General features: G+C 42.1%; 1 protein-coding gene across 1 annotated transcript in view; it reads left to right on the forward strand.

Moving 5' to 3' along the window:
* Positions 1-2,233: 2,233 nt before the first annotated feature.
* The window catches only part of PWWP2B (PWWP domain containing 2B), a 136,975-nt gene continuing 122,992 nt past the window's right edge, over positions 2,234-16,216 (forward strand). Inside the window, exon 1 of the mRNA XM_044056817.1 lies at positions 2,234-2,731. Coding sequence (XP_043912752.1) covers positions 2,592-2,731 — 140 coding nt within the window. The 5' untranslated portion in view covers positions 2,234-2,591. The remainder of the gene's footprint in view (positions 2,732-16,216) is intronic.

Genomic DNA, 16,216 nt, shown 5'->3' on the forward strand with positions numbered 1-16,216 from the left:
TTGTTCTGTGGTATTTTGGTAGAAGATAATTAGCAGAGCAGGTTATGTTACTGTGATTAAGGGTAGTGAGAAAAGAGGATGGCAGTGTTTGCTGGAGATGATGATTTTGTTCCTTTAATGAGTTGTTTTCAAAGAAGGTGATATAGTAAGATATAGAAAGAGAGGCTAAAACAGTGGTAGAGAGAAGGATGTATATATGAAAAGGTTTAAGTGTTGGAGACATGGTATTGAGCGAGTGTTAGGACTGATGTAGTTTGTCAGAGTTGGTCAGTATAAGAGCTAGTAGGTGTGTGTTAATTAGTAGATTAGTGTATTATGAAGAAAGAAAAAACAAGAAGAAAACAAATGGGAAGAGGTTGTCAATAACAGGTAGATGCTAGGACAGTTAGCAGGTACAATGTGTAGCTAGGCCAGGTCAGGGAAGAAATTAGAAGATGGGGAATGAAGTAGATGAAATAAATAGGTGTAAAAGGAAACTAGAAGATAGTGTGGAGGTGGAGGATTAGAGATGGGTGGAGCAAGAGGAGGAGGAGAAAAGAAAGAGAGATAATTGCTAAGGGGAGAGGTCTAGTGATAAGAAGGATGGAGATAGGGTAGGAGATATGGGGGTGTGTCTAGAGAGCTATAAGGTAAGGACCTCTAGGGGTGGGTGAGATTTGGGGGTAGGGAGGAGAGCGGAGCGGGGCAGACACAAAATCAGGTGAGAGCAGTGGGAGAGAAAACAATCAGTAAGGTATAATTCAGTGGCAGGAGGCTGGCTAAAGGAGGGTAGCTAAGGGTAAAGTGGAGGATAGGGGAAAATAAAAGGATAGGTGAGGCTAAAGAGAAACCGTTCAGGATAGGCTCAATGGAAGCCTAGAATAGTGTAGAGGTGGTGAAGGTGCAGCTTAGAGACAGGTTGAATAAGACTAAGGGACTGAGATGTGGTCAGGGCTCAGAAAGGAAAAAACAACCAAGAAGAAGAAAAGAGTCAAGGAGAGCACAAAGAACAATCAGTAAGGGAGGCAGAAGGAGAAACTAGAATGTCTTTAGGGGGGAGAGAAGAGCACAGGAGGTGGGAGAAGGGAATGGCAGGTACAAAAAACACAGATAGCTTAAGGGCTAGATAAAGAAGGTAAGGGTCTCGGGAAACAAAGAGGCAGTCTAAGGGATAGGATAATTATAGTAAACAGGGAGGGGGGTTCGCTGCTGGCAGTGACTGGCAGTAGTCTAGTACAAAAAACAAGAGTAGAGGACAAATACTAGCATAAGAAATACTCTTGATAAGAATCAAAAACACTGTAAGTATAGTGGTTAGTTCAACTCTGACATTGACTCAATGACATACATTTGAGTTTCATACTTTATATCCTTCTGAAAATGCATCCTAATGCAAATACAAGTATGCTAGCAACTTTCTAAGTTTGCAATAGCAATATTTAAATTCTGTCCCTAGTTTGGGGGCTTTGTCTAGATTCTTGAACTAAGAGGTTAAGAGGCATGCTCTAAACCTTCAGTCTTCAGAATGTGGAACACTTATTAACAACTTTTTAACCATCCTGTGAGGTTCTTAGTCAAGGGTGCACTTGCACAACATTCTTTTGATGAACTAAAGTGATTTAGTATTACTTATCATGAATATCAGTTAATAAAATCTTAACACCGAATGTGTGATAGACCCTTTCAATGTGGAACTGCGAAGAACACGGACATTTTAAGACTCAAAATGAGGAACGTTCCCTATAATGAGACGCACCTGAAAGTTAGAAGTGGTGGTCGTAAAGATGGAACAGCTGCAATGACCAAAGGGACTGAAATGGTACTGCAGCACAATATCAGTTTCCCCAAGTACAGCTGCAGGAGTATAAGGAAGTGCTGTGTGTATTTATCTTAACTGTCACTGATTTTGTAAAACGTCCACGAGTTTCTCTTAAGACTTTTTTCTACTCCTGACTAATTAGATTTTTTTCAGATTTTAGAGGATTAGAGTCAGGAAGCCAAAGTTACCAGATTTATTGCTTGGGAAATGCATGTTAAGATACATCTTGCTGTTCTATTAACGTTACCGAATAACAGAAATGTTAAGAATTGTCCTCGATTTGTTGTGCCTTTTCCATTTGTTCCCTAATTCTTTTGCTCTGCCTAGATAATCCCTGTATGAGGTCGGACAGAGCTACATGCAAACCTTCTGCAAAATTGAAGGGCGGCAAGTTTCTGGCCGACTGGCAAAGCACTTCCTCTTAAGAGAGCGAGCGAAAAAGGCAGAGGGTAGTGCTGAAAACGAACAATACCAATTTGGTCTCATTTTTTTTTTTAAGTATAGCTGGTAGTGTGATAACATATTGGTGGCAGGTGGTTGTAAGCGCAGTCGCACTCCATATATTGATGGATAAGGAAAGCAGTAGAAACCTAAGCTGTATATTTTCAATAGCACTAGGTCCATGAACCATTGGCTTCAAGCGCTCCAAGGGTTAATACCAGTGCTATGACGTCACGCACTTCCCTCGTGGAACTGTTCCGAGTTCGAGAACGAGGAAGGAGGCCAAAGCGGTTGAGTAAGCGAGGTATCTTGGGGCCCGAGGCTGCTGCGCTACTGTTGATAATCGGTGACCATGGAACCCATAAAGCAGGAGCTGCAGGCCGGCTCCTGGATTCAGGTCTTGGTGGACAATGTCATAAATGATACGCTTGTGGTGACTCTGAGCTACGCGGACCGAAAGTACAGTGGCATCCTGATCGACTGCAGCAAGAAGTAAGAAGTTTGTATCAGTAGGGGGAGTAGAACCCGCGTTTCTGAATAGCTCTTAGTCATACCAAACGCTGGGCCTGTGGAGAGTGAAAGGGGCCCCTAGGGGCCTAGAATACAAGATTAGAATTAATTCATTCCCACAGGGGCGGGGAGGAAGGAGAAATATTTTTACGTAAGTTTATTTCCTGGGAAAATATTCAATACTTGCGATATACATATGGTCTGTAACGCTGCATTGCAAATATGATGGTTATAATTTTGCAGTAGAATTAGCTTTTCGTAACTAGACGAGGTAAAAAGCCCCTTAAGACTTCGTTAAAGTAATAACTTGTTTACTGTTGCTTCTGTTTTACACTGCATCGTGGACGCACGTTTCGCAAGCAGCAAACCCCTCTTCGCCTTGTTACGCTGCGCAGTGTACGCCAACATAAAGTTAATAAATGCACACACCTGCGCATCATGTAGTATCACATGTTGGTTAAGAAACAGAATATTTTAATTGATGGAGATGAAATTCACGCAGTTTCACTCCATTGTACGGGCTTGTATTCCGTAAGCAGTGCCACAGCTGTGTAAAGGACCTCATGATGCCGGACAGCGCTCATCTAGTTGTGGCTGAGGGGGACCTGGGCTCTCCAGTCTGGAAGTGTATTCCGTAAGCAGTGCCACAGCTGTGTAAAGGACCTCATGATGCCGGACGGCGCTCTGTTGTGGCTGAGGGGGACCTGGGCTCTCCAGTCTGGAAGTGTACTCATCAAGCTAGTCTCCCACTACAAGACTCATCAGAGTCGTGGCTCTCCACCCCACGTTCCATGAAATATGAACAGAAAACAAGTTAACATAATGTCCTATGGTATTTTACTAAATGTGTATGCTGTACAGCTCATTAACGTTGTAAATCATTGCGTATTTTTGTCAAATAGATGGAATGCTTTGCAGAAACTTCGATTTCTGCGTCATTCGGCTAAAGATTTCCACTGTCTCTAATTCTGCCTCAGCGCTTTTTTTCGTCTCCACCAAAGTGTTATTTTTGTAGTAGAAACAAGTGATCATATTTAGATGTTTCACGTTTTTCCGAAAATGTTAATAAAAACTATTTTTAGAAGAGTTGTAAGCGAATACTGTTTGTAGTTGAGTAGTACCGTCCCTGATTCTCGAATGACTGGTGGGGAGCTCAACAACAAACTGTTGCGCTGTTTTCATCCCCAGCATAGCTGGCTTTGTATTTATTGTGTGTGGAAACTGACCTTAAATCGGGAAATGGGAATAAAACACACGATGATGCTGTTATTAGAATTGTTAATTTTGGATAACAGCATATGTCAATCAGGACATACTTATTTTTAGTTCATTGTACCCTGTAGTTTCTTTTCTGTTTGAATTTTGGAAGTCCTGGTGGTGTGCAGTGCCAGGGACAAGTTCATTTATACACCTTGGCATGATGAGTAACTTTAAAGTCAGCCTTCTATACAAGTAGTTGAGTTTGTAAATGTATTGATCTTTTTACCAATAATAAGGATGATAATTTCCCTTTTTCATAACACAAAAGTTGATTTTAAAAGTTGAGTGGCCTGTCAGAACCAGGATGTCGTGTTTGTAGGCGTTAAGTTTTGTTTGTGTCAGCCTTATACGCCATGCTCAAGTAAAACTTTTACTTGAACTAGCAAGGACAGTTTATTTATTTATTTATTTTACATTTGTTGACCGGGCTAGTCTAACTGGACATATATCCGTTTTCAGTAGAGGCCCGGGGAAAAAAGTTCCAATTACACGAAGTAAACAATCATTTACAAAAAAAAAAAAAACAATGATAAGCATAATACAAAAAGTACCAGTGTAGACTTATGTAAGAATTTAAGAAAAACTAAAACTGGCAAAAAGCATGTAAACAGAAAAAAAAGTCAGATAGAAGTAAAATACAAGGTATGGAATATTCTAAAGTTAGATTAATAAGAGACAGATAAGCAGAACACAAGGTGGGAAAACATTGGTGAGAAAAAAATGCTAAGGTAGAGTCAAAACTCGAAACTTATTCAGGAAATGTAGCAGTTTAACTTGAAGAGGGGGAAAATTTCCTTAGTCTGTAAACTACCTAGGTATCCAAAACAAAGATACTGAGAAGGGCTCTCATTCCCAATTTAAAAGTCTTAACTGGAGAAAAGAACTCTGGATTTTCCAACAGGTTCTTTTTTCCACCAGAAGTGCATCCCGACTTCCAACCTGCCATTTTGTATGTTTGTGACAGGTGTTGATAACACATTTTCAAACATAATGCAATCCTACATGCCATTACATGTGCTAATGCATTTGAACAGCATGATGATTGTGTGAATCTCTCCCCTTTTCTTTTTGGCTTATGAAGTACTGCCACTGTATCTTTTTTTTACTTTTCTCAACATTCAGATATGAAGTGCATGTCTGTTTCTATGGTTTGTTGATAAGTTATCAGTTTGGTATTCCATTACCTGATGCATTTCCAAGAATCTACCAGTTTAGATAGGAGTCCAAAAAGTAAAGATAAGTCTGTATTCATTCCAAAGACTTGCATTGGTTGGTTGTGGGACAGTTTTTACTAGTTAGGTAGGAGAATTGGGCCATTAGGGTCCCTTTCAATTGCAACCTTATTAGTGAATTAAAGTATAATGGGATTTTGTTATTTAAATGCTCAATTTCTCTGTCCTTTCTCTCCCTGTTTATTGTCTCTGCTATGAATAAACAACAACACAGCATTTACAATATTTTAAATTGACTGCTTCCACTAGAATAGTACCTTACTGTACTGTGTTGGTTTCACTTTCAGAAAACTTTTAACCTGCCCTGGAAAAGTCTCCTAATTCATTGATGTCATCAAGGCCGCTGAATACAGGTAGTATTCTGGCCAGTTCTCTCCCCAAACTGACATCACCATGACCGTCCTAAAAACCCACTCATGCTGTTATGTCCTTCTCCTACCCATACAGAAAGTAAAGGCTACAACAAGGAAACAGTACATGAATCAAGTCTCCTGACTGATGTAAGCTGTCAATCAGAGCAGGTAATGGCTCAAATTACCCTTAGCACTTTGATAGCCAGGGAAGTTAGGTGTGAATGGGGGGTGGGAGATGTCATAGTACAGTTCAGACTTCACAAAAAGATCTGTAGTTTAGCCAAAATAAGCAGCAGTAAAAAGCACTTTGAAAGTCTGTTCTATGGTATTTGCACTGTTTGTGTTTTTAAGTAGTCATTTAACAACATGAAATGTTACTTTAAAATTAACTGAAAGATAGCAGTGTATTCATGTAAAGTCAGTGCAGTGACAGGAGCTTTAGAAAGAAAGAGGCCTGCGTGATGTAACTTTTTACAGATGAGCATTGCAATGTGGGATACCTAGAGGCAGACTAAACAATTAGAATTACTTCACGATGCCAGACTTCATGTGGTCAGACTCAGTGTTAACATGTAGGAAACACCAAGCCATGATGAAATAAACATGTTTTTTGAGTCTGTGGGTGCGGTTCATCTTTAAGAAAAAAAATATCTAGTAGGTGGTATTAGAATAAATGTAATGAATTCCGGAGTAGTTTAATGTACAGAACCAACAGCATGAAGTGCAGCTTGAAATACATAGAACAGTGGTACAGCAGTTAGTTTGTGCCTCACAGTATTTGGTTTTCCAGGATGCCTTCTCTGTCCAGTGTTTTCCTGGTGCTTTGATTTCCTGTCGCATCCCATAGACATGCTGTGGATGAACTATCATAGGAGTGTGTGTGTGTGTGTGTGTGTGTGTGTGTGTGTGTGTGTGTGTGTGCGTGTGTTTGCATCCAGTGATGGGTTGGCACTCTCAAGTATTGGCATTACTTTCTTGTAGCCCCTTAAATGAGACAGACTGTAGATTCCCCCGACCTAGAAATGCAGTTTCGCAGGTCATGGAAGTATGAATATGGAGACAGAATAGCACTGTTATTTATGTTACTTGAATATTGATAAGAGACCTTGCTGCACAATAATGCTTTGCCCTTTAAAAGTGGGTGTAACTTTTATACTGCTTGGAACAAAGTGTCAGATTTGAGAATCCTGAACTGAGAAGATTGGCACAATGGTTAAAGTGCTTACCTTATAGACAAAAGGTGCAGGTTTGATTTTCACATGGGTAATAGGCTAGGCTTGAAATGGCCCCCAAAAGCAGTTATCCTATTAGTAATCTATGAACCTATGTAAAAGACAATACCAAAGGGAGGTAATATTTCCAGAGACTAGTAACAGCGTGGTATAGAAAGGAATGGGGTGAGTTTATCCAGATTTGCACATTCTGTTCTAGTGTTGCTATTTTGCAATACAGGAATATGTTGAAGGAACAGGTGTTCTTGTCTGATTTCTGTTTTATTTCCTCAAACTTTTCCCAGCAACAAGTGATCTTTTCTTCCATATTTCAACATTTTGTATTCTAAATTCATCGTATCATAGACTTTCATATGCACAGCTGTGGTAAGTATTGAAAAGTTAGTATACAGCAAAACTGTAAAGCTGGAGTGTAGATGATGATCGGTTTGCTATTGAAATACCAAGGCTGCCCATGCCAAGTCCCAAAATACCAAAGACAAAGTATAGGAGGAGAACACATTTCAAACATCACTCTTCGCCTGCTTTAAAACTTTTTTTTTGTTTGTTTTGGGCCTGGGGAAAGCTCCCCAAACTGAAATAAGCCAATTCCAAGATGATGATACCTCTGAGAAAGTTGACTGTACTGAGAAATGGTAATTTCAGGCTTGTGTGTTATAAATATAGATCTTCGGTCATTCAGGTTCCACATTAAGGGACTTGCCTTGTTGATTCCAACATTTCCAGTGATAACCTGGTAATTTACTGCAGTGTTTTTCTAAGTTTGGGCTGAGTGGCCCGCTAAAATATGCTGTTGGGGAAGCCCAGTTGTAGTTGTCCTTCTGGTATTTATCCAGGACCGTGTAAAGGAATGGCATGAACTGTGGTACCTTCCTGTACATTGAAAGCTGTTTGGCATTTTACTGGTTTACAAGTTCTAGTAGTTGGCTTTAGCTCTGTTATTACTGTGCTTGACATCTGGATCAGTCCATATGTTAGATCAGAAGTTCTGGATCAGTCCGTATGTTGGATTAGAAGTTTGGGATACCGGTCAGCGTAGTAGTAGAAGAATTAAGCAACCACAGTTGAGGCTGAGTTTTTTAAACGTGAAGTTCTGCTCCAAATTGAATAGGTTTTTGTGCATCTTGTAACCTTTTCAGTGAGGAGTGGGTAGTAATATGCCCAATTGTTACATTGCTTGGATGAGCTCTGTATGTGATGCATATTTTTTTTTTTTTTTTTTGGACTTCATGGATAAAGTAAAGTGCACCACAAGCTGGATAGATTGATTCCTAACTGGGGATTGTTGCAGTAATCCACACGTTTTCAGTATGCTTTAAATCATCATTTCGGCAGTGCTCAGATTTGATTGCCCTATTCATCCTACTACCTTCAGTTTAAATAGATCACATTTCATAGCTATTTCTGACTTATTGAAGTGGGAACTAAATCGTAACTGTTCAAAACAATATGCTATTTGACAGATATGCTGACTTTGAGAGTACTGTCTAACATCGGGAAGGGAGAGTGAATCCCATAGGAAGGATACTACATATTTAATTGCACTGATTCTTCTCCGGTGCATGATACATTCATGGATCTCTTTGAGATTCTTTTCATAGGTAGGTACTAGGCCTAAGGGCCTAAGTAAGCCTAGCCAACAATGTTCCCTGGCTTACGCCACCCAAGAAGGTTATTTTCCTGTGCCCCTGTTGAGCAGATCCACAGAAGTGATCCCCTGGGTTTATTTCCTATTTCCCATCCACACATCGATTGTTCTTGGACTGCTAACGAGGAACTTTGCTTGACATAAATGAGTAGCTTGTTCCAGAGTATGGAAGTGTCTGGGACAGGAATATCTCCCTCCAGCATGTCCTGTTTATTGTGGTGACAAAGTTTAGGTCCCTAGAACATGTAGCTCGGAGGGATTGGGATTTATTTAGGTGTAGCATGTCCAATAGCTCTGGGTTTGACGTAGCTTTAGTAGGCGATATGCTATGGAGTAAAGCTGGAGTTTTTTGAGACAGACAGTGTAGGGTATCTGTTTGAGGCCAGTAATCCTCTTTGTGAGCTACCTGTGGCCTTTCCAACTGCTGCAGATGTCTTTGAGGTACATTCCAAAAGGGGCATTTTATTCTATAATGTGTCGGAGTGTCGAGTAGAGGGGTACGAAGACCTTTTTTTTTTTTTTTTTTTTTTTCCTTGATGAGAATCCTTTTGTGATGGTGTGCCACGTAGAAAGATTTCCTGACTACTCTGGCGATGTGATTATCAAAGGAGAGACTAATGTCCACCTGGGTCCCAAGGTCTCCTCACACATTAGGCATTAAGTAGACTGCCGGCTATGTGGTAGTTCATGGGTACAGGGTTTTTACCAAAGGGGATGACAAGGCATTTAGCTTGAGGCCATGGCTCTAACACCAGGCATCTGTCTCAGTGAGGCTCTTCTGTAGGATGTCCACATCATTTGGGATTCTATTATTGCATGGCTTCTAGTTTGCAGCCATCTGCAAACTTCGTTAGCCAAAGGCCTTCTGTGTTCGCCTGTACTTCAGAGAAGTAGATGCCAAACAGGAGAGGTCCCAGGACTGAACCCTGTGGTACTCCACTTGTCACTGGTTTGAAGTCAGATTTGAAGTCTGCAACTTGTACAGTGAAATAAACATCCTTTGCAAGTCTCGAACCTAGGACCCTGCATGCCATAGCCAAATTGATTTAATACTAAGCTATGTCAGATTGGCAGAGCATCATTGATAACTTTTTGTATTTTATTGCATGTTTAAAAAAAATCTACCATGCAAGGATTTCATCTTTCAAGTGCCCCATTTCAGAGCATAGCATTCTCTGCACCCAATTTTTAAAAGTAATCCCTTCTAGAGGTCACATAGATGACCTTTGGAAAGGTTGATGTTATCCTTGTGTCCCATTACACAGTTGGACCATCCTGTCCCATAGCATACAAACACTAGTAGCTGAAACAGTCATTCACTTCATATTTTGTGGAAGTATTACTACGCGTACTGCTGTAGGTAGGGTAGGAGTTAATGATTTGACCTGTGCAGTGTACTAAACCATACTCCATTTTGCACAGGTATGTAGCACAGATGGATGTATATTTTGGTAGTGGATTTGCAAATGAAAAATTATTGAAAAACATGGGCGAATGTGCTAATGATACAGGATGAGGACGAGTTTTTGTCTGATCAAGCCTAAAAGTTATCCGATATTTAAGTAGAAGTGGTTGCAGTAGGAGGGAATAGGCATCATAACTTGTTGGAGCAAGGAGAGCTGTTGAATTTTAAAAGGAAGTAGTGTCATTGCAGCAAGAAAGGCATCCTACTGTTATGTTTTACAGAGTTAAAATTTATGCCCGAAAGTAGAGAATAGTGAAGAAGTAATGAAATGGTTAGGTGACTGGGTAACGCAGAAACCTTTGGACTTTCTGAGGTGCTATAGTAGTGGTGTGAATTGCTTTGAGCTCTCTGAGATCTTTGGAGTTGTATGGAAGAGTGCTCGGGCTTTTGGCTGTTGGAGCAGAAAGAGTGATGGAGTTTTAGGATTTCAGTGATGGAGGGCAGTTTGTTGCGAGTTGGAGGAACTTGTACTTACAAGTTCATAGCGGATCTTCTGTAGCCTGTTGGTTAACTGGGTGGTTGCTAGCTAGTATCAAAACACAAATGTATCATCATCTGTTTGTTCTATCTTGGATACCTGACACATGTTTTTAACATTCATTCATTTAGTCATTTATCATCAACTTTTATATCCAGCTCAGGTTGTGGGGAAATGGATTTTAGTATGGCACTCGCTGGATGTAAGACAGGGAAAGTATTCCTAGGCAAAATGCAAGTATGTTGCAGGATGCGCGCTTGCATACATACATGGCATGCACACTTACTGGCATTTGAAGTTTCCCTGTGGCATTTTTTTGGAATGTGGAAGGAAACTGGATCACTCGCACTACTACAAATAGAGGGAAACTGAGACCCAAAGATACAACCTTGCAGGAGAACAACTCTTCCTGATTTTTGGCATGTTATTTTAAATTGTCAGAGGCCACTCTGTGATTGAAACCAAGCTGGCTGAGTCGATATAAAAGCAATGAGTGTGAAATTCTATCAGGAGCTTTACTTGCATCTAAAAAATTGTTGTAGTGCAGTGTCATATGCCCACGGTCTTATGAGTTAAGCCATATAATTGCATTTTCGTCTTGGTACTGTCAGAATTTATATTGTATTGAATACCAAGTTAATGATCTTTCAGGGGACTAGATAACTGTAGGTGTTCACCACCTTGAGTGCATTAGCTACAGGGCGGAGAGTAAATGTGGGTCATAATCTGTAGCCAAACCTTTTGTATAAACTGCTACAGTGAATGGAGTTTATAAGCATGTTTTCATAGCCCAAGTACAGTTTCTTTCATTACGAATCGTGTTATCAGCAGTGGTCACCCAGATGTATCCCAGCTTTAAAAACATTAAGGTGGGAGTGATAGCTAGTACTCCTCATGCCTACTTATTTTCTGCCATGATTTCCTTTTAAACTTGTTTTTGATTTGAAAAGTGTAAGGTTGACTGACAGGAGAGTTGTGGAGAAGAAATCCACAAGAAGGTAATTGGCTTTCCTGAAACAAGTTTCTGGATAATGTTTGCAAGATCCCATAAGGATGTTCCTTTCTAGAAGGATTCTGATGTAGGTAAGTGTTGGCAGTTAGTTACTTTATTCCATAATTCTTTCCTTCTTCATGAGTAAGGGGCAGATAGGGAGAGTCAAAACACTATGAGTAAGCAGTTCACTTCTACAGAAACAGTAAATAGCTGGTACAGTTGTCCCAGAACATTAGTAGCACGTTGGCATGAATTTTCTTAAGACCTTAAGTGTTTAGAGAAGACCTCTTGGTATGTGACTACAGTTGGTGACTGAGTTCATTTGTTAGAGTAGCTGTAAAACTTGGGGGAAAGATGAGGTAGAATTCAGCATATAAAGATATTGTGAAAACATTAAGCTTTTTTAGTACAGTCATTTTTGTTTTTAATTCAGTGCCAAGAGTGCCACAAATGAAGACTGTAGCGCTTTTCTGTTTCATGTCTATAACTTTGACTTTTTTGTGATATCTTTTGCTATTTATCACTTCATCATTAGTTATATTTTGAGGCACTTAAATGCAAGACCCCACAAAACCCACTTTTGTGTTCTGTTCTCTAGGTCATACAGCTCAACCTCTTAGTGCAAGAAATCTGGACAAAGCTTAAAATAATTTGGGGGGGGGGGGCAAAGGCCTGAAAATAAGGACAGATTTTGGGCACTTAAATGCAATACCCCACAAAACCCACTTTTGTGTTCTGTTCTCTAGGTCATACAGCTCAACCTCTTAGTGCAAGAAATCTGGACAAAGCTTAAAATAATTTGGGGGGGGGGGGCAAAGGCCTGAAAATAAGGACAGATTTTATATATTGCTCTTGTAAACTTAAAAAAAAGATAGAATAACAGGATTGTGATGGCATACATTTTTCTGAAGGATATGAAGTCTGAAACGTATGTCATTTTTTGATCTCTGTGTTTGTGTTGGCCCTTTCAGTCACTGAGCATGAACTTGTTCCGTTTGGCAAACAGAAACGTGATGTTCCTAGATAATGGAGTGTGCTTCCATGCAATTGGCTATGGGGATGTTACCACAGTGGTTCCACATGCAGTCAGCTAGGGGAGGGCTGCAATTTGTACAGAGGGCATCGGCTGATCATGAGCATTACCTAAAATACACATGCTGCTGCCTAAGAAAAGCAGGTAGAGGTCTCCACATCCATCAGTGAGGGAGGCAGACAGAGGCACTGGCAAGTCAGGGAGGGTTGGGAGAGTAAAACCCAAGCATGTTTGTGTCGCACACCTACCAGCATAGGGTATCAAACCCCCTGATGACTATGTAGTGCTATCACAGTCCTATGCAGTTGTTGGATGCGCCACATAGGTTACCTGTTGTGGAGTCCGCAGAACATGTATGTGATGGTGAGTGACCATCTGCAACAGGGATATGGTAGCTATATGGTAGGTGATGTACACGTGCCTGTCCGCATGAACAGGTGCCAGCATCAACGCAGCCACACTCTCTCAGAGATGCGCGCACACACTGACACACTTGGCAGGGCCAGGGATACAGCTCATCACTATCGAGATTGCTACAGCACATTATTGTTCAGGTATCGCATGCACCACACGGGTCATACGGAGGTTATATGGGCAAAGGGTATGGGGAGAGGTGTCTGACATCAGACAGCATGCTTCAGTATGGAAGTGGGAGTTGTAGAGTGTGTGGATGTGATCATACAAACACACAGGGTGCCAGTGCTGACATGCGTGGGTGCATTTCTGCACGGTATGTGGTGGTCAGCTGTGCCAGACTGCTATACAAGGCTAGGTGATGGGTATAACTTGGCATTAGGCCACATGACAGTGGTCTGCATTGTGGCTCAGGCCTGTGGCTTCTGCATTTTCCCACACAGGTGGGTATTGTATCCACCACCCAGTCACCTGGTTGGCTATTGCATGTGGCCAATGCACTTGCCATGTGTGTGTTCCCTAGTCCATGACATGGACGGTGTCTGGGATGTGCACACCTCCCACATGCATGTACAATGACATGTGGAACTGTACCTGGGGTGTCGGGCCCATGTGTACACAAATTATCACCAGATGTGCCAGTCGTGGCCACCGTTGGCAGAAACTGGTAATGGACAGCAGGTTAACTTTGCACATATACTGATAGCCTGCTCCCAGTATTCCCTGGCGTCAGTGGCATCTGTCCATACAGGGCATGTTGTCAGACATAGTATGTCCTTTGTGGATCACATGTGATGGCACCACAGGTGTTGCAGGTGTCCAGTGGGGAACATGGGGAAGGTGCACTGTCTGCGCCTCTTGGACAGATGGACAGGGTGCCATGCCTGCACTGCAGTCACTCCATAGTTACCATCATTTGCCAATATACAGTGTATTACATGCATATATTGGGTGTTGCTCGGCATATGTGTGTGTGTGTGTGTGTGTGTGTGTGTGTGTGTGTGTGTGTGTATGTGACATGGGTTGAGTGTGTGCTCTGGGTAATACTGGGGTTGCTAACTGTGATTGCCTGGCCGTGATGTCACATGTATGGGTATGGATTTGCACCCCAGCCTCTCTATTTCACATCTGTTATCCGTGTATAGTGGGCATTGTGGTATAGGGCCACCATAAAAGACATTTGCAGAACCTGCCCCACATTGTGCCCAGTTGTCACACACACCCACCTCCACACAACATACAAGTTACAAACACACACACCCCTGTTATGTCTAGGAGTTGAACCCCTACCTACCTAGTTTAGTACACACCACAGAGATTACTGGAGTACCCCTTCCCCAAAGGTGTATTTCACATTGGATGACATCAGCAGGACTGCCAAAATGGGTCATTGAATATATACTGAATGTGGCTAGCCTAAAATGCATTGCTCCTTTCACAGACAGTGGAACACGCACGAAACGTCCACATCCATGGGTATAGAACCCCTAACTGAGGTCTATATCACACTACAGCAGCATGTTACAGGATGCTCTCTGGAGATTACTGGGCTACAGCTTCCCAGAGTGTATTTCTAGGTGGGTGACATCAGCAGCCTTGCCAAAGATGAGTATTTGAATTGTATTGAGTGTGACTACCCTCAAAAGCATTGCTCTCTACCCAGACAGACACACACACACACTCACATTTGCCATGTCTGGGAATTCAACTCCTACCTAACTATTTTATCACACTACAGCCGTAAGCAGTTATGGGATGCGTCACGGAGATTACTGGATACAGCCTTTCCAGGGATGTATTTCTAGGTGGATATCAGCAGCCTTGCCAAAGTAGAGCATTGCAATTGTAGGGAGTGTGATCACCCTAAAAAGCATTGCTCTCTACTCTGACAGTCAGACACACACACACACACACACTTGCCAAGGCTGGGGTTAGAACTCCTACCTAACTAGTTTATCACACTACAGCAGTACACAGTTATGGGACATGCCACAGAGATTACTGGGATACAACTCTCCCAAAGGTGTATTTCACAGTAGATGACCTCAGCAAGCTTGTCATAATGGAGCTATGGAGAGGGCAGTGTGTATGTGCATGGTCCATAACCCATTCATCTAGGGCTTGACATGCACCATGCGGGCACAACCTGGGTCATATTCCACAGGTACGTGTATACAGCTGCTAGATGACTTCTTCCTTGAACAGTCATGTTGCACAGCTGGCACATGCACCGCAAACTCTGTAATGCTGACAGATACTGTTGGCTAGTATCTGCATTGTGTGACATCAGACCCTCGTGTGGTTGTGGCCCATTGGCTGTGTGCTGGGTGGGAGAGCCCTGGATGGCTCCTTGTCATAGTCGCCCTCTTCCACACATCTATGTATGTCTACCTTTGGCTTATTATAGTGTGTTGTCCTTGCGTATATGCCTGTATTCCTATCCACTGTGTGTGCAAAGCATGTGTGGTGCATACTGAAGAGTGTCTGCACTAACATCTGCGGCTGCCAGATATGTCTGGTCCACTGGTGTTTGCAGACATGGCCTTCATGTGTTTGTGTGTGGGCATGCCTAGTATGACCGTCTGTATTGAATGTGTGGATCAGGTCCAGGTAGTTTGTACTGCAGTGCTGACCTTTGCGTTGTACACCTACAGGTAGCATGCTGTCTCTGCAGGGTATCAGTCAATCATTTGGCATGAACTGTTACTACATTTCTGCATAGGATTGGGGGGCACACTTGACTGTTACTATATTTCTACGTAGGATGGGGGGGCACGCAAGACACTTGTATACATTTGCTAGGACTGTACTGGTATGTTGGGTACTCCATTTCAGTCTGTAGTCTTGCCTATCATCCTGGCTAGAGGCATACCAGTGTACTACAAGATCTTAGCTTTTAATTACCTACATATTAGTTTCTGACTTCCTAGCCTTCAGAATTAACATCCCACTGCCTGACCTGCTGTAGTCTGTCTGTGTAGGCCTGGGGGGGTTACCCATAGGCCTCATTCAGAGGCCATAGCACAGCCTTTGTGTTTGTCTACACATGTCCTGCTGGCGGTGACTGTTGTTTGGTATGTCCCCCCGACTAGCATAAGTGAGGCACTTACCTTGTGGATGACTCAGTATTGTGTGTATTGTGTGTGTTGCTGCAGGGCAGCCTATGTCGGATGCTCATAGTACACTCCCTGCATGTGGTTAGTCACAGGTAGTGTAATGTTTGGCATCCCTTTTACTGTATGTGAGAGTTGGAGAGAGGTGTTATTCCCTGGGTCCCTCCCTTGTCAGTCTGTGCTATGCTTTGCCTCTTTGCCAGGGCATACTGGGCACGCCTCCTTCTACCTACCAGGGCAGGCTC

The sequence above is a fragment of the Protopterus annectens genome, chromosome 14.part0, assembly GCF_019279795.1.
Source record: "Protopterus annectens isolate FY-2018-M chromosome 14.part0, PAN1.0, whole genome shotgun sequence".
NCBI classification, from domain to species: Eukaryota; Metazoa; Chordata; order Ceratodontiformes; family Protopteridae; genus Protopterus; species Protopterus annectens.